General features: G+C 45.2%; 1 protein-coding gene across 2 annotated transcripts in view; it reads left to right on the top strand.

The window, feature by feature from the left end:
- ACAN (aggrecan) overlaps positions 1–27,013 on the top strand; it is a 68,261-nt gene that overhangs the window by 11,399 nt on the left and 29,849 nt on the right. For both annotated transcript variants that reach the window (XM_032806524.1, XM_032806523.1), the window contains exons 2-6: positions 22,190–22,266; positions 22,755–23,138; positions 24,583–24,757; positions 25,516–25,643; positions 26,316–26,609. In XM_032806524.1, the coding sequence (XP_032662415.1) occupies positions 22,197–22,266; positions 22,755–23,138; positions 24,583–24,757; positions 25,516–25,643; positions 26,316–26,609 (1,051 nt within the window). In that variant the 5' untranslated portion in view covers positions 22,190–22,196. The remainder of the gene's footprint in view (positions 1–22,189; positions 22,267–22,754; positions 23,139–24,582; positions 24,758–25,515; positions 25,644–26,315; positions 26,610–27,013) is intronic.

Genomic DNA, 27,013 nt, shown 5'->3' with positions numbered 1-27,013 from the left:
GTTAAAGCGGCACCAGGGTCCAGGGAGGGACACGGGGGCCAGCAGTCGACAGGTGGATCATTGGCCTGCAGAGGGCGCTCTGGGCTGGAATTTGAGCTAATTCCCTGAAGTCACCAGCAGGAGGTGCCGCGGGGGTGAGTCCGCACATCTACAGTTTCTTATATCTGACTTCTCAATGCAAGGTTATGCCATTTTCCAGCAGCTACTTTAAAGGATTGGGGCCAGATTTACAAATGGTCTTAGGAACCTATAGATGCAGATAGGTGCCTAGTGGGATTTTCAAAAGTGTCTGGGTGCCCAACTTCCCTATCTGCCTCTTCCGGTGCCTAAATCCCTTTGAAAACCTGGCCACTATTGACCAGATTGGAAATTAATTTTGCTAAATGCTTTAACATCCCCATAAATCTCCGTGGATCTATTTTATCCTGTACTGTGTGCATTTTAGCTATTGCTATTGTTATCTGAACTGGTAATCAATCTCTAATTTATGTCATGTAGAGGTGAGTTCCGTTAGACCAATTGTTGTGGTTGCTCAATGTTCAGTGTTAAGTGTCTTTCACTTGCTCTGCCCAAAAAAGAAAGGAACAGGCTGAACCAAAGATGGAGAATTAGTGTTGGGATAAAGTGATTGAGAAAGATGGAATGGGTGCAGCTGAGCAGTGTCTCAGTCTGACCAGGTTGCTGAATGCCTCAGAGGGAGAACAGTCTCAGGGAGACAGAGAATCTCATCCCTAAAGTCCATTTCTATGTATGGTAGCCCTGAACGCTAAAATATCCTTGAAGTGACTGGTGACGTGGCAACTTACTAAGGCAGATAGATTCACTTTGGGGCACCTCATTCCCTGGAAGATGTGGACCAAATGAAGGGAATTAAAACAAATGGAAAGATAAGTTATGAGGAAGGCTAAATTAACTAAATATGCGCCATACATCTTAGCTGAGAGAAGAGGGTACGGTATGGGAGAGCTATTTACTAGTATGTGAAGGATGTAACTATAGAAGAGGGAGAAGAATTGTATAAGGTAGTGTGCAGAGGTGTAATTAGGAATCATAAGACAACATTGATTACAGGAATAAATCAGCATGAATATAAAGAAAAATGTCCCAAGAGTGGTTTGTGCTGGATTCTGGAAGAGCCTCTCAAGAGAAGAGCTGGAAGCCCCATTGATAGAGCTGGTCAAAAATGGACAACGTACTGGATCATACACTGAAAGGCACAGTCCTAAGGTGGATGACTTAGTAGGTCTTTTGCACAAATCTCTGATTCTGTGATGTGACAAAAGAATGAGGCCTCGGACTGCTGCTGCCTTTGTACCAGAGACAAATTGGTATGAAATGTATATGCTAGAAATTTGGTGATGCTAACGTGAATTTCCATATGCTGGGGCCAGCTGAGGCAGGAAACTCTTCCCAACTCTCAACACACTTCTCTTTAGAGATCATTTGGAGTGCTGGGAAAATGTGCTTCGGAGACCGAAGTCCTGTGCTTACCTACAGAGCAGGTACAGCACAGGCAATTGTAACACCACTCACGTTGTCCTGGCCTTGGAGGGAAAAGGGAAATGCACTCTTCATGGCCTATTTAATCCTTGGCATCTCTGCTAAAACTGCCACCAGCAAGGTTAAGCATGGTGCTTTCTGGGATGTGAACTGAAATGGCCAACTACCTTCGCACACTGTAGACCACAAAATAGTTTAAGTGTGGTAGCGACATCCAGTCACTGTTGAACTGGACCTGACTGGGCCCAGCAGCATAAAAGTGGAAGACTTTGTTTCCTAGGCCTGATCATCTACGCAGCATACAATTCCCCAGACTAGAGCCAGATTGGCACATCTGATTTAGCAGTGAAAGGCTGTCTCCCATCTCTGATCCATGATCCATTCAGTCACACCTTTCCTGGAGCAGCAGGACATTTCTGAGCCACATGAGTTTCCATCTGAGAAAGCTCCACCTTACACGTAAAAGGGGCATGTGCTTCCTATGTCAGCGTCTCCTTCTCAGATTATATTTGGAAGGTCACATCAGTGGCCTCAGTTGGCACCATGCGCTGACCCATGAAACTAGACTGCAAATGTAACACAAAGACGCTGCTCCGCGTGAGATCCTTAGATACCAAGGTGTAACTTTACAAATACCGTAGACATACAGGCAGCCCTAAAGAGAAACATACTCAAATGCTTTGACACAAGTCCTCTTTCAGACACAGGGAGGGGCAGGATCCTTTGTAATGAGCAGCAAAGCTTGCACATGCTTTTATACGAGGTGCCGCTCTAGCAAGACATCTGAACTGCTTGGTGAATGCTGGTGCCTAGTTGAACATGAATGAAAGAGCATCTTTAGCCATACGGATCTCCCTGCCTTGTGAAATGAGCCGCTTGCCAGTTTGAAGGGACCACAATGGTGTCAGTGCTTAACGCACATTTGTGCAGCTGGGTTTCCACAGGCAATTGATTGCTTTGTTTGAGCACTGGGAAAAGAGGGAGCGAGTAATGGATGATTGCCAACAGTATCTGGTGGCACCAGCATTAATGCCACCAATATCTGCCACCAGTATCAATGATCTCAGTAAAATAAAGAGCATTCATCCTGTATGAGGAAATTCCAGAGTTGTGAAGAGACTGAGTGTCACACCCTAACCTCAAATCTTCTACAATATTTACAGCAAGCCAGTGGCATGTGGCTGGCCCATTGGCACTGCCTAGTGAATATCACAAGAGAACATCTTTCCCTTTCCCGACTGCTTACCAGAAATGCACAGGACTCCTCCCATGCAAAGATGCTTTCATTTGCCCTATTGTCTTCCAGCGGCCAAAAAGGTTATAAGGGGTGGAGGTTTCACCTTATAGATGAAGCTAAATTGTTCATTCCCTGAACTTATAAGATAGGAAACATTTTGGTAGGAAAGTTTGGACTGAAACAGCCACGTTTAAGAGAATCCAAGCCCAGTGTTTATATAATGTCTGGATTTAATGCAGAGACAACTTTCAGGTGCCAGCACTGGAAAGGAAAAATGGGGAGCAAAAGGGGGCAGATACTGGACCTGTAACAAAGCTGAAGGCTCGTTGCCCAAATGGAGGGGATGGTTGGAAAGTTGCGTGTCCCACTCTATGCAGCAGAGAGACCTGGTTTTTCGTCTCATACGCCATGAGCACCAGCCAGATGGGCAGTCCCATGCTATGTCTTTAGAGTCAGCTTGAGGTGTGGTCACATGAGAAATCACGTGATTAGTAACAGCTGTATATGCAATCACATGATAGAGTGTGTCATTAACAACATCAGTGCATGCAGTCACATGCTATGTTATAAATACCAGTAGGTGTGCAGTTGTGTCTTTAATAGAAGCCAAGTTTGTAGGCTGTATGTGTAACCCCACACATGCACTAACTTGACACTGAATCACTAATGCTGGGTGTGAACTCACATGAGATGCAGACCTTAGTAATAACTGACAGAGTCAATGAATGATCCCAGGCACAGGTCTCTGAAATCTCTATTTGCCTTTGGATACTGTCTACTGTTACTTGCATACCATGGGTAACAAACTCCTCCACAGTAATGGTGTTACACTGACAGGTTCACCAGTCACCCTTGTTCTCTTTGCTACTGACATCTTGCCCTGTATTAGATTTTGGTGGATTTCAGTGCATTGCCCTCTGGCTGATCTAAGCTTAGACAATAGGGGTCTGTGAAGTATCTACGCAAACAACGTTAATATTTCCCTAGGGCACTTTCTAAAAAGTCAAGGTGTTTAATTAGGAATGGTTTGATTACAGCTCTTTAAAAGCCCATTTTGAACTTCCCTGGCTCACAGCCCAAACTGCTGTCTCCACACTTGGCACCCACAGACAGATCACTTTCTAAACTGACTTCTGTTTGGCTCTGTTTGATGTTTTGCCTCCAACCCAGAGTCGGAAGGCTGTGGAGGGCCAGCAGTGGAGCTGGAAACCAATTGTTACTAAAATCTTGTTTGGTGTATGCAGAGCACTATGGTAGCAAGAGGCAGCTAAGAGAGAATATTACAGTTTGAGGTCCATTCTGCTCCCACTGACAAAAATTCTGTCTCTGATAATGACCAAGTGGACTTGGGTCAGAAACTTTGGGATCCATGAAGATATCTAGTCCCTTAAGTCCTGCATTTAGGCTCCACAGCAACCACAAAACACCTGCTCAGCTGCCACCCAACCCTATAGATGCCTAAACTCACTTGGCTCTAAGTTTTTACTTAGGTCTGCACACCACAGCCTCACTCTAGGCGCCCAGGTGCCTGTGTCCTGCCTGAGCCCCAGACCTAGTCACAAGCAGAAAGACGAGCCGTCAGCTGTCGAAGTTATGGGCGGGGGCACCACCTGGCAGGTGCCTTCTGAGCATGCCTACTAGATCAGACACCCTTAGGTGAGTTCACACAAAACAGGCAGGGGCAAGAGGAGCCTTATAACTTTTACCCTAGTGTACTTACCTGTTATGTGGAAGACCCCCAGTTTGAGGTCCGCCTTGAGGGGGAGAAGAGGTGTGAACAGAGATCTGCCACCTCTCAAGGGAGTGCCCAAACCACCGGGCCATACCATCATTCTAAATGCTGTTTCTGGTTCAAGTAGGATTTAAATAGTCCATTGTTTAAAGTGAAACAGCTTCAACGGCAGAGTTTGAGGGAACTCACATCAGAATATTCCATAGCTCGGTGGTTTGGACGTGCACCTGGGCAATGCTCAATCCCTGTTCAAATCCCTTCTGCCACTCAGAAGGTGGAGGGTGCTGACCCAGTGGTCTCTCACATCCTGGGTGAATACACTAGGCTAAAGATAATAAGGGAGATTCCCTTTCTCCCCTGCCAGCTGTCCTGCTTCAGGTCCCACAATCCACTTAGGCAGCCATGCATCTATCTTCCCTGTTTGCAGATCACTAGCAGAGCTAGGCACTTAGCAGCAGCCTGGGCTTAGGTGCTTACCTCCGAGGGGCGGGGCTAAGAATGGACCACGCCCACTGGAGGAGGGATGGGCCTAAGCATGTACCACTCCCACCGGCGGCTATTAATGATAGTTAATTAATGTTAGTGAATTGCTTACTAAAAGTAAAAAAAAAAAAAAATTAACACAAAAGGCGTTTTGGTCAAAAGACCACTTTTTTTAAACAAAAAATATCACACACAAACCTGTCATTACTGTCCAAAATGTTTTCCACAAAAAAGTTGTGCTTTATATACTTTTGCTAAATTTTTATTGAAAAAAATATTGAAAACACTATAAAATAGTTATACATTTTTCAGTTACAGAAAACCAGGTTTTGGTAAATGAAACATTGCTTTAGCCATTAGCTATTTGTTTTATTACTTTAAATGAAATTTTTTAATTGTTTTGACAGTTTTGATTCAGTTTTCAAATTTTTTAAACATATTGGAAATAAAATGTGCTTAAAATGTTTTTTAAAAAGGAAAATTGGATCTGTTTCCAACTCTTTCAAATTTCAAACATTTTCATTAACCTAATAGTTCATCTCTAATGAAAAGTACTAATCATTCTTATTAGAATATAAAATAATTAATCTATATCATTCAGCTGTATGAGGTAGCTGATTCACTGCCTGCTGAGGACTCTCATCCTTCAGTGGTTCATTTTCCAAGCTCAGAGTCCTTTTTACGCCTATGGGTTAGTGGCTGTAGCTTCTGCATGTGCATGTTTGAGAAATTTGTGCTGGGAACAATGGAGTCAGAGAGAAAAGGCTGGGTTGGCTTTCTTACACTGCTTATGTCTTACACAGAGTGAACTGCCTGCATTGGTTTGTGGCATAAGAAGGAGAACCTGTCTGGGTCTGAGCTTGCAAAGGCAACTCGGGTCTGGCCTTCACTTCAGAGTTAGGTCGATGGAAGGCAGCCTATGTCAACCTAACTATAGAAATGTCTTCACTTAAATTTCACTCCTGCTGACGTTAATCGCCCTGCTACGCCGACTTAATAGCACCACCTCCACAAACGGCATAGAGTGAAGGTCGATGTAGTTAGGTCAATGCAGCATCAGTGTAGACATTGTGTTGCTTATGTCAGGAGCTGTCCCACAATGCCCCACTCTGACAATACAATCGATACAATCGCTCCTGGTGAGGACATGCACTGCTGATACAAAGAGCAAAGTATAGACATGGACAAGCAATGTATTTAGTGTGGGGGCTGTATGCAGACGTAAGCTAGGTTGACTTAATTTTGTACTGTAGACATGGCCTCAGTGATACAGAGACAGGTGCAAGATCTCTACACAGGCTCCCATCCAGCAGGCAGGGATGCTCCCACACGGGGAAAAAAGGGAGAGATTCTATTCCCTAGAGTTGTTAGACTTTGTATCATAAAGTGCTGGGCAAACAGTAGCAATATGGACTAAAATGGCCATTTTTCTAAGAGCTCTTTTGTATTTAGGCCCATGCACATCAGTGTCCACCAGACTTGCACTATGTACGTGCATGCAAACTGGGCAGGGACAAATGAAGATCTGGATCTTTGTTTTTTAGGGTTTCCTTTCAAGAGTGTAGGGAGGGGAAGGAGGGCATCTGGATGTGATTTATCCACACCCACAGAAATATATAGGGCCAGACTTGGCACAAGAGAGTGTCAAGGGGCCAGGTACGGTTTCCTGATGCTAAGTACCAGTCCCAACTTTGAGAGACTTAGAGTGGCTGTCAGGCTGCTGTATGATACACGACTGGTATAGGGTTCTTAGATGGATTCTACACCAGTGGAGGATTGAAGCCACAGTGTTTCCTTTGCTGCCTCCCCTCCCGGCCCCTGACATGACCTGTGTCCATCCCAACATATCCCCTACACTGGGGATGAGGGTGGCTGTCACAGGAACCTTGTGCCAGGGGAATGCCCTCCTGACCATTTGCAGCCAGGTACCAGACCCTTTTGCTGCATGACAAGTGCAGAGGGGACAGAGCTGATTAGCAAATCTGGCCAGTTTTATTTCCCAGGGAAAATGTCACTTTCTAGTTACCAGTAAATTGGAAACTAGAAACTGCTCTTGTTTAGTAACAGGAGGAGTGATTTAAAAAATAAAATGCCCACGTTTAGTTCATGGGCTGCAATTCCTAACAGAAAAGCACAGGTTAGGTGGAATTTGATTGTTGTTCTGGGAGGTGGCCTATTCGGCGGAACAGAGATTTCAGAATATCACTTATTTTTTATGGGTTAAACTCCTCTAAGGCCTGTGCACCATTTAAGTCCCCCTTAAGCCCTCAAAACAGGATTTAAGTAGGGCCCAAATGGTGCCTAGGCCCTTGGCCAATCCTCCACACTGGAATGAATTTCACTCTTTATGTATAGATCTTTAAGGCAGCTGTCAGGTGAGCAAACGTAACAGGCTGAATTTGCTGTAGCTGATGTACCCACAGAAATGACACTGCTGGAATTAATGCATTCAGGGGTGGAACAGGTAAAATTCAAGATGATTCTGCCCACAACTCTGACCTGACCTGGTCGTAGCACAACCCAGTTTGATGCACCTCTGATTAGGCAATTCTCTTTGTGAGAGGCTTTGTACCCAGTGTTTAAAGCATTCTCATCTATATCTATAAATAGGCATAGATATTGGTATAAATATATAACAAGTGGTGGGAGAGGAAGATTAAGTTGGAGAGGGAGGATGAGAGCCATGGAAGCTGGAGAAGGGAAAGTTAATCATCCTAGACAGAGAGCAGTGATGTGAACTGGGATTAGACAGAGGTGACAGAGGAATGGGTGGATTTTACAAATACAGAAAGAAGAGATGAGAATGGATGACAGCCTGGATGTGAGGAGAGGAGGAAAGGGAGGAGTAAAAAATCTATGAGGAAAGGTTAAAAATACTGGTCATGCTCTTAGTCCTGAGAAAAGAAGACTGTAGAGCAGGGGTCGGAAACCTTTCAGCAGTGGTGTGCCAACTCTTCATTTATTCACTCTAATATAAGGTTTTGCATGCCAGTAATACATTCTAACCTTTTTAGAAGGTCTCTTTCTATAAGTCTATAATATGTAACTAAACTATTGTTGTATGTAAAGTAAATGAGGTTTATAAAATGTTTAAGAAGCTTCATTTAAAATTAAATTAAAATGCAGAGCCCCCCCCACCCCCGGACCGGTGGCCAGGACCTGGGCACTGTGAGTGCCACTAATGATCAGCTTGCGTGCCACCTTCGGCATGCATCCGGATAGTTAAAGTCCCCCATCACCATCTGGTGCTGCTTTGAGTTGGTATGATATACTTTGTGGGAAGCTTGCTTCTGATGAGCTTGGAGAGGTTGGGGGTTATTTTAAGGCCAAAAGAAAGGGGTCAAGAAACAATTCTTTCAGGATGGGGTAGCCACTGAGTTTGGATTGTAGTTGTTTGATGATACCCCATATGGATTCCAGTGTGGGGTGGTAGATGATAACTAGAGTATGCGGTCAGAGGGGGGGTTATTTCTGTATTGAAGCAGGTTCTCTTGGGATATTTGGGTGGCCCATTCCATGATGCAATGTACTTCTCTGGTGGAATGTCCTTGTTTGGTGAAGGCTATTCTGAGTGTGTTGAGGTGTGTATCTCAGACGTTCTCCTCGGAGCATATTCTCCGTGGTATGTGAGTGTCTGGCTGTAGATAATGGATTTCTTGGTGTGTTTGAGGTGGCTACTGGATCTACAAAAGCAGGTATGGTGATCTGTGGGTTTCTGGTATACGGTTGTCCATAAGGTTCCATTGTTGAAGCTGATTGTGGGTCCAGGAGGCTGATGCTAGTGTGGGAACGTTAGAGTTTAATGGACAGGTGCTGCAGGCAAGCTGAACGTAAGCAGTCACTGGGAGAGGGCAGGAGGTGTGCTGAGCTGTTCTCAGATAGGAATCATTCCTCTGAGTAAGCCATAGAAGTCATGCTGAGCTGGTAGATTTCATGCTGCTGTATGATGTTTTAATGGAAGATACACTAAGAACAAAATTCAAGAGCAAATGAGCAGGTGCCAAGTTCCTGGCCATGCCTGCTAATGACACTAGATGCCAGTAATGAGTTAGGGCTAACTTCACACAGAATGAAGGGAACATGATCTGCCCCGTGTCTCTGTAGTTCCATGGGGAGTGCACTGCACTTGTGAGCACTATGGCGTAAGCAGGTGTTATGTACCAGGCAGAAGACTAGGATATTTGGAGACTGTTTGCAAGATTCTCGCTTAACATTAGTTCACTTACGTTAGGTACACAGTGAAACCAGTACACGAGATCAGTCCTATTAAGCAACCTCCTGTTTTCAGAGTCTGCCCCCAAAGTATCCCCATGTGCACAGAGAGCAGTCCTAGAACACCTCTATTAGCCGAGCCAGCACTGTTAAACAGCCACACTTTGTTGGTTTCTTTAATGGTAGTTTATCACACTGTATCTAGCCATCCCTTTATCTCTCTCGCTATTCACACTACAACTAATGCATCACCTTTAGAGCTAGAGTTCAGCAGATACATGGGTCAGTTAATTAGTGTTTAAAGCACTATTTCCCACTGTTCATTTATTTATCGAGCCATGCTTCTCCAGGAAATATGTTTCCCTGGTGTGGACTCTGCCATTGCCTGATGGTTTGAAACAGTAGGTTGTTCCTAGGAGATTGGCCCTTTGGAGGGGAGAATACATTGATTTCTCTATATGAAGATTTTTCTGAAATGTTAGAAGTATGTGATGAGATTCTTTAGCAGACCGTGTCTAGTAGTAAGCAAAGGAGTTTACATAAGAAAGAAGCCACCAAAACCTTCGTTGAGAGTTCTAACAAAACCAGAACTTTTTTTAGGGTTTCAAAAAAGCCAGTTATATCAGAAACAATTTCCCTCACCAAAGTACCACAGCAAAGATTGTTCTCTCGATACTTCTCCAAAGTGTTTTTGTCTCTCATCATTTTCTTGTGTGAGTTCATTGGAAATCTCATGGCAGAACCTATTGTGGTGTCACTTCTAGCTTGGTTTACAGACCAGAAAGTTTCAAAAAAGCATCCAGACTTCTAGGTGAGAAATCAAATTTCTCAGCAGTTTTTTGAACACGCTGTTTATCCTCAGTCCGTATCACGGTGGCTCATCAAAGTCATAGTTTGGACATCTTATGCCCCTGTTCTGGATTGTATCTCCCATGAACAAAACTTCCATTCAGTTGCAATCGTCTTTCTACTTCATAGGGCTGAGCTAAATTCCCAAAGGAGTTTAAAGGCTGTGTACGTGGTTTGTCAACTGCTTATTCCACTGTACAGGTCACCGAAAGCAGTTGAAAATCAGAATTTTCACCCTGTGGGAAATTCCAGTATTTCAAAATTTGTTTTAGTCCTTGTACAGGATCAGGGCCTATCTTATAGCCCTCTTTTCCTGTTTGGGTTCGAGTTGACACTTGCTAAGCCAGTTTCCTCTCTGGGGAAGTCTGTCTGTCTGGAGCCCTCTCACAGAATCCAGTGAACCAGTTTCCAGCAGTTAGTTGTTTTGTTTTTTTATTTCAAGCCTTCTTAACAAAACAAGATCAAAGCTTCAGACTCTTCCCTCAAAAGTCTGTGCAGGCCAAGTGGTCCCTTCCCCAAAACTGTCCCTCACACCTATACGTTCATCAGTCCAGGCTTCCTGGCTCTCACTTCAGAACCTCAGTGGCAACAGGCTTCATACAGTCACCCATTATGTATTTGGTTCTTGGAGCAGTTCCTCTCTGCAGTTGCTCCAGCCACAGTCCATCTGGCGCACAGCCACTAGCCCCTCAGCTTTCTGGCAGGTATTGCAGTCCCTCCCCTCCATGTCCTGCTGCCTTCTTTTATGAGGATCAGCCAATTAAGTTGAAGGTCTTTTACCCAGGTGCAGCGGGAGGAGCTAATCAGCCAGCCAGCCAGCTGCAGGCCTCTGACCCAAGAGCAATGGTGTCCCCTTATACTTTCAGAAGTCCTGAATTAAGACAGAAAGCTGAAACATTAAAACTTTTAATGGAATAGAAAATTTCAATGCAGAAATATCAAAATGCTTCATTTTGGGTCAGTTCAGCATTAATCTGTGTCCCTCTGCATTATCATGGTGCCTCATCAGAATTAGTTTGGATATCCAATGTCCCTCTGTGTATCTCCTATGATGTGTATCTGGAGTGTGTCTCCTATGATGCTCCACGGTAGCTCAACAAAAGAAGAGACTGTCATGCATTAGAGGAGGTATAGTCCATCAGGAAACCTGGTCCATAGAGGATAATGGAGGCATGAAGAGTTCCAGCAGCTCAGATTGGAGTTGACCAGACCCAAAACAAAAAAAAATCATTTTGATTTTTCCCAACAGAAAATCAAAAAATTTAGACAACATCAAGAAATGACATTTTCTTGAAAAAACTTTTCAACTGAAAATCTCCAGCCAGTTCTAGTCTGAAGTCATGGATCTGAGAGCCAGAGGATGTTGGTTTCATTTCAGAGAGAGGAGAATTTTGTGGTATAAGTGATTGCTATCTATCCTGGCTCTAGAGAGAGACAGGGTGGCTCATGGCTAGTTGAGTGGACTGGGAATATGGACTCCTCAGTGCTATTCCCATTTCTGTCACTGCCTTGCTGTAAAAGTCAGTTCTCTGCTCCAGTCTTAGTCTTTCCCAAGAATACAGTGGAGATGGTGATCCTTGCAGCAGCCCCCATTGGCTCAGAGCAGCGATCCACGGCCAGTGGAAGCCGCTATCAGCTGGACCTGCGGACAGGGCAGATAAACACACCAGCCCAGCCCGCCAGGGGCTTTCCCTACACAAACAGCAACCTCTGTTTGAGAAACCCTGAGCTACATGAATAATATAGCTAAAGTCGACGTACTCAGATCTACTTACTGTGGTGTCTTCACTGTGGCGTGTCGACGGGATACGCTCTCCTGTCGATTCCTGTTGCGCTTCTCATAGGTGGAGTACCTGAGTCGATACTAGAGCAATCGGTGGTCAATTTATTGTGTTTATACTAGAAACAATAAATTGACCCCCAATGGATCGATCGCTGCCCATCAATCCGGCCGATAGTGTAGACAAGCCCTCAGTTAACTAACTTTTGTGAAGAGTTTTGTAATCCTCAGATGGCACATGCTAGAGACGAGCAAAGGACAATTATAGTTGCTTGTATTTGGCACCTACGGATGTCCTAGGCTTTGATGGATAAACCAACATATAGAGAGGGCCAGGAGCCAGATAATTGGAGGCATTTGCCCCAGCCCAAACATTTGCCAATAAGAATTAGATATATGAAGAACATGCTATCTCTTCAGTTTACAGGGAGAATGATATCCTAATCCTCTGTAATAGCTGGTGGAACAGACAACAGACACTCCCATCATAGGCACACAGGCAGCACAAGGAATTTGAGACCTGGAACCCATGCCAAGAATTGAGCACCTCCTGGGGAAAATTAATAGTGAATCAGAGTTTTCCTTTATTTACCCCCCTAAATGTTGTAAATGTATTGTGGGGCTCAGCAGGGAAGCCAGGGAGATAGGATTTCCTAAGCATTCATTTAGCTGACTGTCTAAGAAATGTGCATATACAACACAATTAGAAACAGACATGGGTGATCCTTCTTTCCTAAATCACTGAGCAAGATTTTGAAATAATGACTTGGTTTCCATACGTGACCTGCCCTGGCAACCGCAGCACTTCAAGAGTAATTCAGTGCTGATGTTGTATCAAGTGTGAAGAAAGCAACTTATTTCCCACTCATTCCCAGATATATTACACCTTGTTCTTAAATGTTTGAATGGTGGAAATGATGATGTCCTTTGCAGGTGGCAGGGCGTTCTGCTCTCTGCTACTAGTTTCACTAGTGATTTGTTGGAAAATTAATGTTAGTGCTTGAGTGGGAGATGTGACCGTGCTGTTGGGGGCCAGAAGGACAGTCTAACCTAATTCTGCTCTCACTCACGCCACAGTGACTCTGGAGTAACTCTGTTAATGTCAATGGAGTTACATTCGTGTGAGATGCGTAAATGAGAGGAGAAGAAGGTGGCCCATTGTGTGGTGGATACGGCCCATAGTCGTTTATATGGTGTTAATATGCATTCAAAAGGAAATGTGCTCCATGCAAATTGTGGGGTGTGAATCTCCACTCCCTGAAACTTAGCAGTATTAGTGGTTCATGGTTGTGACTGGAATCTCATCCTGGCATCTCGCACCTCAGAAAGTGGGAGCTTGTGTGCCTGGTAAATGGAATGTGAAATCACTATATCAGTTGCCCTTGACACCCTTCGTTAGTTTGGTGTAAGTCTGTGTGTGGATATGCTTATTTTGGTAGAAGATTGGCTTTGGGTTGATTTTAATTAAACAGGTAGTTACAGTTATGTCATATGGAAACAGGGCTCTTATGTTGAAATAAGAGTGTGCAGACAGGGACTTAAACTGAAATAGCCCAGGGTGTGAATTAGAGCTGATTAATTATTTCAGTTCCATTTACTGTATAGACAGATGAAAAGAGACGGGCTAAACCATGTGTTCTTGAGGTGCACAACATTCCTGCCAGTCAGGAGGGAGGGGCCAAGTCCTGCCAGTCCACCCAGCTGTGTATAAGAGAGCCCATGACTACAACAGCAAGGGGTACTCCAGGACAGGAGTGAGAAGTTGGCTGAGGTGTATGATATCTGCTGCTTTCCTGAGTCCTAAGCAACCCCTCCTTTTCTTGCTACCCTCACTCTAATAAAGTCTTTTTCTGTGCCTCCAGCTTGCTATCTGACGCAGGAGGCTGATGTGGGGAATGTCAGCCCCTGTCAAGCTGTGGGCAACACACCACAGTGACACAATATCACAGTAACCACTGCCACGTTTCATTCTTGGTTCAAAAAAGACTTTCTTGTCCCAGGAATTGCATCAAAAACAGCCTTGGCGGGAGCAACATCCGAGCAGCCCACTGCATAAAGGGCTTAGTCTCAGAATGGTTTGGAAGCCAGTCAGAATGGAATAGTTTTCCTATTTTCTTTACAGCTGAGAACACAAAGTCACAGGAGCATATTTATTACTATACTTCTATTCCAAAACTTGCTTTATTTAAAAAAAAAAAGAAATAAAATTGTTTCTCCCCTCCCCTCCTCTTTTTTTCTTCCTTCCCTCCCATTTCCTGGAGCAGGGTGGGGTTTGAACAGAAAAGCTCTCAGTCCTGGACAAGAGCTTGTAGCATGGGGAGACAATGGGGAATTTGTTTGTGGAGGTGATAAGGGAGCACTCCATATTCTCACTGAAACAAAAAGCCACTGACAGTTCTGAAGACTGAAGGAACCTAGGACACCCCATAGATATGGACATGAGGGATCAAAGATCTGACATCCTCCTCTGTCAAGAGGAGGTACATTTTCTTAATTCTCCTTAGGCCTTCATCCAAAGTTTTGCCATCATCATTAAGTCTTGAAAGCAGCTGAACTGTGAGAGTTAGTTGAAATAAACAAGATTGGATGGAGGCAGTTGGTGTTCCCTGGAGAAACTGAGGTACATTCCCTGGAGGGGAAAAAAGGGAAACTAAATCTTTGAGGGAAGAGAGTGCAAGGCTAAAGTATTGCTGGTTTGGTCTCTTATTAGATGCCTCTTTATATCCAAATTTTAAGAACTATGTTCTCCTGGAAAATGCCGTTATGCCAAAGGCACAACCTCCTGCCCATGAATGCTGTTTTATTACCAGTCTGAAACCCTACTAAGATTTCTCAGAAGTTTTCCGTATCTTTTAATGTGCCTGGGTCAAATCAAAGTATGGGACCTGTGTGGAGTATAGTAGCGTCAGGTGAGTTTTGCTCCGATGTTTTGCAATGAGATGACATTTGTATTGTCATGAAGATGGTGTGTTGCAATGCTGTAACATTAAGATGCGTAATTGTGTCCGTTTTGTCCCAGATTTCAAAAGCTGCAGATCTCTGAGTGGGTAACAGGCTCAGAAACAAGAAGGCGTGAAATGAATCCAAGAAAAGAGGGCATTAAGGGTGATTAAAGTAAACTTACTTACTGCAAGGGTGATTAATGTGGAGTGGACAACCAAAAGCAGAAGGAGAAACTGCAAATGGGTATAGATTCAAAAGCAAGCTAGAAAGACTGGAAAATGCATGCCAAAAAGCAAACACATTGGATAGACAGACAGAGTTCTAAATGGGCCACATCTGCCTGCGTTCCTGGGATGTTACAGTGTAAACACATTGTTGGATCTAGAACTTTCCTTTCCTCTAAAATGCAATTTTTACTTTCACAAGGTTTTCTAGTTCTGTGAAAATCTGGGGAAGGGGGTAGAGAGAGGGGTTTAAAAAATCCAAAATGCTCAAATTTTTCAAATATGCACTTTTACTTGTAGTCCCCTTGTGACTGTTTGCATACAATCCCTGGTGCATGAGCAGAAACCAGAGGTTGCACACATGTATAAGTCCATCTTTGAAAAAAATGGGCTTAATATAAAATAGCAATAAACCCAAGTTAAAGTGACAATTGTTCTCCAGGGCGGAAATATCCTGTGCTATCCAATCCTTCTCAGTTCTGGATGGTTTGGAAACTCCGGGTCTTTTTCTCAATTACCTCCAGACCTGGCTGAATTAGGAAATGTGGATACATAAATAAATCCAGTGTAAAATGCTAACCAAGCCTCATTCCATTCTCAGTTAATGCTTTAGAGGAACAATGGCTAGAATTTTGGGTGACTTAAGTCTGAATGTTGTTCATACAGATTGGTTGACCTAGCGGGGGCTCCGAGACTCCATGTGGGTAGCAGTGATCATGTATGACACCTCCAACCTCCTCCTCGCCCTCTTTTCCACAAAAGCCAGAAGAAATTGTCTTGCAAACTCCATCTTCCCAGTTTCAATGGATCTGCAGTCTTGCTAAGCACAAACACAGCCTTTAGAGCACTTTAAACACACCTTGGGGGCTGGAAGATGTTGTTTCCCCGTAACACAAACTCTTCTGAGATGCTTGGTACAATCCTGACTCTCCATTTGTGTCACTGGCTGCCATCAGAAACAATTCTCACCCTTTGCTGGTGCTTGGTAGTTCCTGTCTTCTCAGTGTAACCTATTCAGACACCCGCCACCCAAAGTACCCATTCTCTCTGCCTAGGGGTAAGGTTTTCTACTGGAGAATAATGACACCCACAGGTAATTTGGCTTTGCCTCTAGTGACTAGTATGAGTTAACAAACTAATTTTCTAGCAGAACAGATAGTCAGGAGCATTCAAACTGAGGCATTTATAGAACTTCTGTGTTGCATATTTTACTTCTCATGCATTCTGTGGTAGGCGGCTTAATTATATCTCTAATCCTATGCTAAAATTCAGCTTTTTAACACTAACCTTAACCATAATCCTAACTACTAACGTTAATCTTGTCTATGACTATAAGAGTAACTGACCCAAATCATAGCTTTAACTGTAACCCCCACATTAGCCCTAACCCTCAAATGATGTTTTGTGTACTCAGAGAGGGTAAGAGCCCTGGCAAACTCAGGCAGGGGGAGCTTTGTAAGAGCCCTGTAAAGAGGCTTCCAGTTTTCATTTAAAGCATTTTATTTTTGTTTTCAGTCTCTATCCCTTTTCTTTGTGAAAAGCCTTGAAAATGCAACTGATGCAGGGGAGAACTGCCCCCCCCCCCCACATCCCAGCCTTCCTAACTGTCCACTCAACCTATGGCTAGACTCAGTCCCCATATGACCAGTCACCACACAACCAGAGGCCACAGAGTCACTTTCCTGCTACAACTGAGCTGCTGTGGAGGGCCACCTAGTGAAGCCTCATTGAGGTCCTGGGGAGGGGCCATTCCCTTCTCTCCTAAGCCCCCTCCAGACTCCAGGCCTTTTGCACTTGGAACAGTCACATTATTAATGGCCACCAAGTGCCTTCCTTTCCTTGAAAGCCCATGATGTATCCTGGCCACAGCAACCACACACCACTGCAGGTTTGCTCAGCATTGTCCTGGACTGTAGCGTCTCACACTGAGGTCTTTAGACAAGGGCCTGTCGGTTACAGGAGCGCTCTCTAAAACAGAGATGTTCACCCACAGTCGAGTGCCAGGCACGCTGACATCCCTACAGAAACAAAACAGAATCATAGAATAGTAGGATATAAAATCATCACTGCTAATGATAGCAAATTATCCAGGCAGCACAGAGCAGGGCTTTGTATGAGCTGCAGGATAAGATTTCCCTGCGGTAGTTAGAATAGTGCAAAATGGAGAACATGTTGCAAACATGACCGTGAGGAATAGGCACCTGATTGAATTTCACACTGACAGGGAGTCAGGGCTATGAAGCTGGCAGAATGCACTCCACACACTATTATTCTCATTTGTTTGAACTGCCACTGAGAGAAAGAATTCACTGTCTGTGGGATACTGCGGGGCGTTTCTTTTTCGTGAATAAACCAAACTTGGAAATGTTCCTGTCTTCCCTCCCCTTATGGTATGATGAAATAGCCCCCTGTGTGAAGGACCAGCACAAAGCAAAGTGTAGGGTGACCACACGCCCCATTTTGGCTGGGACAGTCCCATTTTTAAGCTCTGCCCTGGGCGTCCTGACGTTTTTGACAAAAATAGGCATTAGTCCATTTGCTCTTCCCCAACTGATCAGTTGGAAAGAGCAAACAAACAAATGCCCAGTTTACCAAAAAAGTAGAGGAACATTGAGAGGAGGGTCAGCAACATGAGGTGCTGGGCTGAGGGCTCAGGAGTCAGCCCCAGCCCCAGCTGGCACTGGAATCAGCCCAAGCTACAGCTGTATGTGGCATGGATCTTGGGAGGAAGTGACCCCCAGCACCAGCTGATGTGGAAGTTGGAAGGGTGGGAGGCGCATCAGCCCCAGCTATGGGCAGCACAGGGCTCTGGTGCTCAGCTCCAGCTGCGGGGTGGCACAGAGCTCAGGGGAGTGGGGGTCAGCCTCAGTCCCAGGCAGTGCTGAGCTTCGGTGGCAAGATCAGCCATGGGTGGCACACAGCTCAGGCATTCAGCCCCTTGGACCTTTTGTGGGGGGGTCATCCCCAGCTGCAGGTGGCATGGGGTGCAGAGCTGCAGGAATGTGGGTTTGTCCCCAGTACCAAGCAGTGCTGAGCTGGGGGGGAGGGGATCAGCCATGGGTGGCACACAGCTCAGGCACTCAGCCCCTTGGAGCTTGGGTGGGGAGTCATCCCCAGCTGCGCGTGTCATGGGGTGCAGAGCTGGGGGAATGGGGAAGTCATCCCCAGTACCAGGCAGTACTGAGCTGGGGAGGATGGGGTCAGCCATAGGTGGCACACAGCTCAGGCACTCAGCCCCTTGGAGCTTTGGGGCAGGAGATCATGGGGTGTCATGGGGTGCAGAGCTGGGGGGATGGGAGGTCAGCCCCAGACCCAAGCAGTGCTGAACTGGGTGGGACGGTCAGCCATAGGTGGCACACAGCTCAGGCACTCAGCCCCTTGGAGCTTGGGGGGGGGGGTCATTCCCAGCTGTGGGTGGCACAGGGTGCAGAGCTCAGGGGGATGAGGGGTCAGCACCAGTACTAGGCAGTGCTCAGCTTGGGGGAGTCAGCATGGGAGGCACACCTTGGAGCTCATGGGGAGGGGGTCAGCCCCAGCTACAGGTGTTGCAGAGCTTGGGGGCGGGGGTCTGCCACAGGCAGCACAGTGCTTGCAGGGGTCAGCCATGGTTGGAACAGGGCTCGACTGCTCAGCCTCAGCTGCGGGTCACACAGAGCTCAGAGCTGGAGGGGGTCAGCCCCAGCCATCGGCAGTTCGCAGCCTCGGGGCGGGGGGTCAGCCCCAGCCATGGATGGTGGTGGTGGCTCTGGTAAGTCCTGCAGGTGGGGCAGCGGGGTGGCTTAGGCTCAGGCGATCCCCATCCATCCTGTTTTTACTTTAGGAAATATGGTCACCCTAGCAAAGCGGGACTCCAGGGGTGCATGGGGCTTGTGCTGGCTTTCCATATAGGAGTGAATTTCACCCATTCAGAATAATCAGACTCTGCAAATTCCAACCAGCGCTAGCATGAACCTGCTTTCCTGCTTCATGTCTCACTGACAATGAATACTGACAGAAACAACTTTTTTGCTACAACTTTTGAGTGCTTGGTGACAATATCAGCCTATAATAGGTAAAAGCCCCAGAGGTGTTTTCAGACAGCCAAGGCCCATCATATTTGATTTCTCTGTTTCAGTGCTCTAAGATGCTTCAATTCCAGGTTTCTTCTGCAGAAAAACCCAGACAAAAGGATGCCTGTCTCTTTGCTAATCCAAGGCTATTTATTTTAAATCGTTTTTAGCATAATGCTGGCGCTGCTGAAAGGTACCAGATTTGCTGACTCTGGAGAAGTGACAGCTTGTCTTTAAAACTAGAACAGGTGCAACGCAAGCTGCGACAGTACGAGTTTCCAAAAGGCTGACCCTACCAATGTGCCTTCTGCCTTGGAGGCCTCCCCCACCACAACACCTGGGGATGATAGGAGAATTCCATCTCCTTGGCCCATCCAATCATTGGCCTCTCTATTGATTTTGTCATCAAGACATCCAATTAGTCCCCAAGGCTGCTTATTGTAATTTTATATTTTACACAATATGCTCACCTATCACATTAGAAACTGGATTGAGCCCCCTTCTCCATGCTCCCAATTCATTTAATGTACAGTAGATCACCAGAGGGTAACAGCTGTATAGGGTTCACTTTGAGTTGGAAGATGTCATTTCCAGCCTGAGGAAACATCACCCACACTAGCTCTGATCAAGTTAGCACACTAAAAATAGAAGTACAGCCATAGCGAGGGGCTAGACACCTGAGGACAAGCCCATCTGAGACACTTGGATAGCAAGCCCCTCCCATCATTCGCTCTGCCTCAGCTAGTCTCCATATCGAGTGCACTAACTTGATCGGAGCTAGTGCAGGTATGTTTCCTGGAGCTAGAATTTACACCTCCAGCTCTGTGTGACATAGCCTAAGTCACCGATAACCTGGGCCTTACTACAACTAGTGACCTATTGGTGAAAGGCTCCCTATTACATAAACAATCTCAGGAGTCATGCTGTCTCCAAGGATTTGTTATTTCTAACAAACTGGGAATACATTGCAGACATTTGGCTTGAGTTTTTTCCCAGTGCTAAAGTCCTTACCTAGAGACTAGAACTGAGTCTGTCTGCTTTTATGGCTTTGAGTCTAAAGTGGGACTCCAAGCCTCTTGGCATACAAATAAATAAATAGCAGCCAGCACTGATTTTAAAATGTAACAATGATGGGTACGTAACTTCAGCAGCCAGAGAGAAACTGGAGTGTTTCCTCATGATACAAATTAATATCTTACTCTCTGTCTCTTGCTGGTTAACTTTCTATTCAGCCTCTGCATTGGTGTTTGGCAAAAGGCCATGGGGTACTGTGCAGACTGAGCAATGGAAATCTGATTCTGGTTTGGTTTTTTAATGTATTTATTTTACAGGGAGCTTTTGGTCATGAATGCTACAAGATAGTTAGAAAAATGTGTATGAAGTAGTTATTCATAAAAATGACTTTTTGTACTGCCTAGAGCCAGACATAATAAATAATACAAGAGGAAAGATTGAGACGTCTCATCCGTATTTCAGTCCTACCCTGCAGCACCCACTGCTGTTCCAGTCCTAGACACCCATATGACTCTGCTACTTCTCAGTGTTGTCTGGTAGCCCCTTCCCCACCCCACTCCCCCTGCACATCAGTCCTGTCTTCCAACAACCCAAGTATTCCAAATGTGGGCCCACACACATCTCTGCCAATGCACCTCAGCCCTGACCTTCAGCAACCCCTGCTACTTCAATGTTTAGCCTCTCTTTAGTAGAGATTTCCAAAGGGTTTAATATTTGGTCATGGAGATAAAGTACCAGGTTGTGACTTATCAACACATTTTATCTTTTGGCTTAAGTAGGATTTGAACCCTGTTCTTCAGAAGTGAAAGTCTTTTGGGGGGAGGGATAGCTCAGTGGTTTGAGCATGGGCCTGCTAAACCCAGCATTGTGAGCTCAATCCTTGAGGGGGCCACTTAGGGATCAGGGCCAAAATCAGTACTTGGTCCTGCTAATGAAGGCAGGGGGCTGGACTCAACGACCTTTCAAAGTCCTTTCTAGTTCTAGGAGATAGGTATATCTCCTATTATTAATGGCCTGACTTTATAAGATGTAATTTACATTTTCTCGAGTCCTGTGCCAAGCTTTCAAATATGCTAGTTAATGAGCTTTAATGAGGTACGCTGTCCCTCATAATGGTCCCTGACTGCAGCCACAGGAACACTAGCTGGGATCTCTCTAGTTCTCAGAAGACAAACTGCCAGTATTTGGATAGGTGACCGCCAGGGAAAACCTAAATGATTCAGTAGATGAGTTTCTTCCTTTTGGCTCGGTTCTGAATCAGTGCTGCAGTGCAGAGTTAGTGGGTGCTGTGCCATCTTGTGAATGAAACATAAAACACTAGTGGTTATTTAAAATCCCATGGCATTATACACAAGACTAAGGGCATTAACGTTGCTCTCCCGGCCAAATTCCAGTTTGGGTGATTCCATTCTGCCTCCTTTCATTCCTTCTGCCATTTCTGAATACAGGACAGTCCTCCACTGTGTGTCTGAAACTGTGCTGAAGTGGTGAGTTCCTCTGATGAACAAGATCCCTACACAATGTATATGTCATGTAGTCCTTACAGTGAAGTTGCTAAAGAGGTGTGGAATCCATATGTATTTAAAGAGGTATAGGCTATAAATGCAAGATTATTTGTTGTGTTGTGACCTTTAGCCTTTTCACCCTGAAGGGACCAGACTTCTGCTAGAATAGTTGTACAAATTACATCTAAGCAGCTGGCGAAGGATTCCATGTTGGCTTAGTAGAGGAAGGATACTGGTAATGTGAAGATTCTTCTATTTCAGGTGTTCCAGGCAATGGTGTAGGATTAGGTAGACAGGGCATCTGACCCAGTGGTTGTTGCTGGAATAGATGTAAAACAAATGAAAAACTCCATGGCAAAATTGTCTTTCTGCCCAGAAGTGAAGATCACAAGAAAGAGTGCGAGAATAGAATAATAGTGCTACTGACATAATGGGTACCCTTGTTTGGAGCAGGATGCCTTGGGCCTCGCTCTATTAGAGAAGGTGTTGCCCTGAAAACTCTCTTTTGTTGCTGGTCGTATGTAAAAAAAACCCTGTTGGGGTGTGTTTAGGTACTGTAGGTTAATGGGCTTGTTCCCTCTTAAGAGTCCTTGAAGGGTATCGTTCCCTTATGATCATCCAGCAGTAATTAACCCCTGCCTCCCTGTGTTGTTTGTTGCAGGTAAACTATGACCACTTTACTATTAGTGTTTGTGTGTTTGCGAGTCATCACTGCAGCCATCTCTGTGGAAGTTTCAGGTATGTACAGGCAGCAGGACCACAGTTCAGTGCAGTGCACCATACATGTAACAAGCCGACATGCCCCTCGCACAGCAGACACGAGCAACTTAACAGGTCTACCTATGAGCTCACTAGTTTGACCCATCATTGCCAAGGGCCTCCTCTCTGGGCTGCTGCAACAACATGACTACATGGTGCCATTGCTGTGCTTAGTAGGGTGGAAGATAGTCACAGCTTGTAACCTAGCGCCAAGTTCCCCAACCTGCCTTCAGTGTAATAGCATTATATTCTACCAGGACTGTTACCAGTGCTCAGGGGCTGCTTTAGGAACATCAATTACTTCAAATTATATTTACTAGAATATACCTAAATATATATATTTCCTAATATTTTCGGTGCAGATTTACAAGCTAGATTGAGGCTACTTTGAAAATGTTGGTAGTTATGACTGATGTGTGTTATTGATTAATCCTCACTTTGTCTCTCTCCATATTGGGACTGGGCAGATCATGGTAACACACTGAGTGTCAGCATACCTGAACGGTCTCCCCTGCGTGTAGTCCTGGGAAACTCTCTGACCATCCCCTGCTACTTCATCAACTCATTGGATCATGTCACCACAGCCCCCTATACGCTTCCTCTGACCCCAAGAATCAAATGGAGCAGACTCTCCAATGGGAAGGAAGTCATCTTACTAGTGGCCACAGAGGGGCAAGTTCGAATCAACACTGAGTACAAGGAGGTGATCTCTCTGCCCAACTACCCTGCCATCCCCACCGATGCCACCTTGGAAATCAAAGCGCTGAGGTCCAATGACACTGGGATCTATCGTTGCGAGGTGATGCACGGTATTGAGGACAGCCAGGATACAATAGAGGTCATAGTGAAAGGTGAGGCCATTATGTCAATGTTTCCTCTTGGTGATAACGTTGATGTTTACATTGGTTTGACTGGAGAGAAAGAGGGAGGAAGAAATCTGACCTGGTACATTATGAAAAGAAGTAGAGGCATTTTGCCCTTTCCATGAGCATGTGGTATCACTCACTGCCATAGACAGGATGCCAGATTTGATAGATCATTGGTCTGATCTTGTATGCGAGCAGGAGCCAAACAAGATAGACCATTGATTTATTCTAATGTGGGCAGGCTCTGGAATGCCATATTAAACAGCCCAACAGTGTTACCCAGTGTTGTAGAAGCTGGCACCAGTCTGTTCTGATATGGGCAGGAGATGGAACACTGGATGAGATGGACGGGTGGTGTGATGTGGTGTAGCAGGAAACAGGATATTGGACCTATGAGATGTTTGGCCTCACCTAGTATGTTAGGAGATGGGATATTTTCCAGATGGCCTGTTGGCCTGTTTTGGGAGAGCCATTCTTATGTTCTTTCAAGAAATGTAAAAGTGGTTTAGTTAGCTAATATGTAAACAATATTACACACAATTAAATTTCCCCCAGTTAACATTGTTACTCTCATCAATAAAACTGAGAGTGAGAAGAAGAGGGGCCAAGAAAGAAAGTATGCAAGAGGTTTAAACCTTCTTGTGCCATGCCTGGGTATGCATACAGCCCCCTACTCCTTTTAAAGGTCACTCTATATGGAACAGTATGGCTTAACTACATTTGCAATACATATAATTCTTCAAAACACATTTGCTATAGTATAAAATGTATGTACCATCAGGGCTAGGACCATGTCTTCCTGTGTGTTTGGACGATGCTTGGTGCACTGGAGCCTCAATCCTGATTGGGGCCATTGGACATTACCGCATTCAAGTCTATAATAAAATAGTACAACTTTGTACTGATAACCCACAATTAGCCAATTTCCATAGACTGTTTTTACAGTACTGTGCAGTGCCATGCCAGCCACTTTAAATATCTTGAAAGTTTTGGATCCTTCTGACAGTGATGTATTTGTTGCATTCTGGGATGTTGGTTTACGCTGAAGCTGTCAACATTAAAACACCGGATTTAGATGTAGCATTAGTGTGCTCCAGCGTCACAGGAGAAAAGAACCTGGACTGGACAGCAGGTCTGTTCCTGTAGATTTTTCTGTTCGCCAAAGGGAGTACATCTAAATCCCCTTAAATTGAAGCCTGGCGGCCTTGGGATGGTGGAATATAGCATGGGGAAAAACAGAGTCTCTTCAGAGCACAGTAAACTACCCCACACAATGCAAATGATCTGCGGCAAACACATGATTTTCTACATGAGATAGAATTCCTTTTCTCTGACTTGCTAACCCCTTTGAAAGGGAAACTGGTGAGGGGCTGGTTCTTCACTGACTGATGTGTGTGTATGTGTCTGTGCTGGTGGATGTGTTTTCCAGGAATCGTGTTCCATTACAGAGCCATCTCCACCAGGTACACTTTGGACTTTGAAAAGGCAAAGCAGGCGTGTATCCAGAACAGTGCTGTCATTGCTACCCCTGAACAGCTGCAGGCTGCCTATGACGATGGGTTTGATCAGTGTGATGCCGGCTGGCTGGCTGATCAGACTGTCAGGTAATCAGCTGAAAGAGGGGAAGCAAGGTTGCCAAGAGGGAAGAAAAGAGGGCTATCCAGGCAACAAGGGGCTGGGAATGGGATACAGAGCCTTTCACATCTAGGTAATTGGTTTAAATCCCATCCCAGGTAAATAATGACTAGCAGTTACCATCTGATAGTCATTTGGTGTGGAATGAGCTGGTGGATCTCAGTCCAATTCCCGGTAGATAGGTGTCCACATCACAAAACCACTCTCACAATTGGCCCCTTTGTTTGGCAATCACAGCTGAGAAGCTAAGGACTGAATGGCCCAGAGACTTGAGAGTGGTGATTTAATCCTGGTCCCCATGCTCTCTACTTTTGCCCATGCGAACTGCGGAGATGATACGCCAAGCTCAACAGATATGACTGTATTTTGCACATGTCACTTAGTCGTCTAGAAGAGCTCAGAGGAGTCTGAAAACCAGCAACTCCCCGTTTATCAGTATCTTTGGGGGACACCTGAAGGATCTTCTCCCCTCACCTCCAGTGTCAGGAATGGAAGGGAGTAAGTCCACTTCTCCCTTGTCTTCTGTCTAGGAACAGTTCTGGGGGTTTGCCTCCCTCCACTTCCTCCCTCCCTCCAGAATGTCAGATCCCAGTTCTGATTCTCCACCACCTGTTCAGCTTGTCCTGATGCCTCCTGCACCACAAAGCCATGTGACTCTTATCTTTCTAATGAAGCTTCTGTCGGCTTACTAGACATTTCTTGTGTATGCTCTCTCTCTCACTCTCAGGTACCCAATGCACCATCCTCGGGAGGGTTGCTATGGTGACAAGGACGAGTTTCCTGGAGTGAGGACCTATGGCATTCGGGAGACAGACGAAACATACGATGTTTATTGTTATGCAGAGGAAATGCAAGGTGATCTTGGGTTTCTCCTATGTAATTCTCAAGGGAATGAGCTGGCAGTATCATGAGCTTCCTCACTGCAGACAAGGATAAAACAAGAGGCAAGGGAGCTAGAAGTCAGAAACATTAGAGATTCAAAAGCCATGTGAGATCCCATCTAGTTCCACCCCTGCCAAGGCTGGATTATTCCCTAAAGCCCATTTTTCTGGGCTTTGTCCACTCTGCTTTTAATTGATTAAAGCAATGGAGCTCCCATTATTTACATCAGGGGACAATTCCACATTCTGGTATCTCTCATTAGGAAATGATTTTCACAGGTGCTGACCACCCATGGCTACAACTGAAGTCAATGGGAGCAGTGGGGCCATTGAAAACCAGGCCTCAAAATATTCCTTATTTTAATGTCATTGCATGACTCCAAGTAGAACGTACACCCCCTTGTTCCACCCTAGAAAATTCCTCTCCCTCTTTGAGGTTTGCACCTTCCAAACATTTGTAGACAGCGATCATGTGTATGTCCCCACCCTGAGTTGTCACTCATCCAAGCTGTACTTATCTAGTGTTTTTAACCTTTCCTTCATCCCACCAGCCCATAGGGAAGGAAAGCGAAGGGAAGAGAGAGGTAGATGGAAGAGGAATTAAACACTACAGTCAGTTCTTGAGTCAATGGTTGTGTGATTGCAGGTGAAGTCTTCTATGCCACCTCCCCAGAGAAGTTCACCTTCCAGGAAGCTGCAGAGAAATGCCTGAGTCTCGGCACCCGTTTGGCCACCACGGGAGAGCTGTACCTGGCATGGAAGGGTGGCATGGATGTGTGCAGTGCAGGATGGCTGGCAGATGGCAGCGTTCGGTATCCCATCTCCAAGGCACGTCCCAATTGTGGTGGGAACCTGGTGGGACTGCGAACGGTGTACCTCCATGTCAATCAGACAGGGTACCCTCACCCCCATTCGCGCTACGATGCGATCTGCTACACAGGTGAGTTGCACTGGTTTTACTGAAATAACTACAGTGCCTCTGTCAGTACTCATAAGCAGCAGATTCCAGGAGCTGGGTATGGTGCTCCCAGTCAGAGCTGAATTATCGCACAACCATGGACATTAAAGATGAAAAACTCCTGTTAAATCCCATCTTGTCCAGTGCCTGATTGTTTGTCATGCTCTGTTTCCCAGTGTTGTGTCCACTCCTGGTTTTAGTGAGTCAGGCGACAGAACTTCCATAATTTCCCTTGGGAGACCATTCCAGTCCATTCTATAAAAATTAATTAAATTAATAATAATAATAATAAACAATGAATAATAAAAATAGTTAGAACCACAGGGATCACACTAAACTTCCCTTCAATTTTAGTACTTCCTTCAAATACTTGCAGATGGTAATGA

This window comes from Chelonoidis abingdonii, chromosome 9 (assembly GCF_003597395.2).
Source record: "Chelonoidis abingdonii isolate Lonesome George chromosome 9, CheloAbing_2.0, whole genome shotgun sequence".
Lineage (NCBI taxonomy): Eukaryota > Metazoa > Chordata > Testudines > Testudinidae > Chelonoidis > Chelonoidis abingdonii.
The sequence above is the reverse complement of the archived record's forward strand: the minus strand, read 5'-3'. Positions and strand labels throughout refer to the sequence as shown.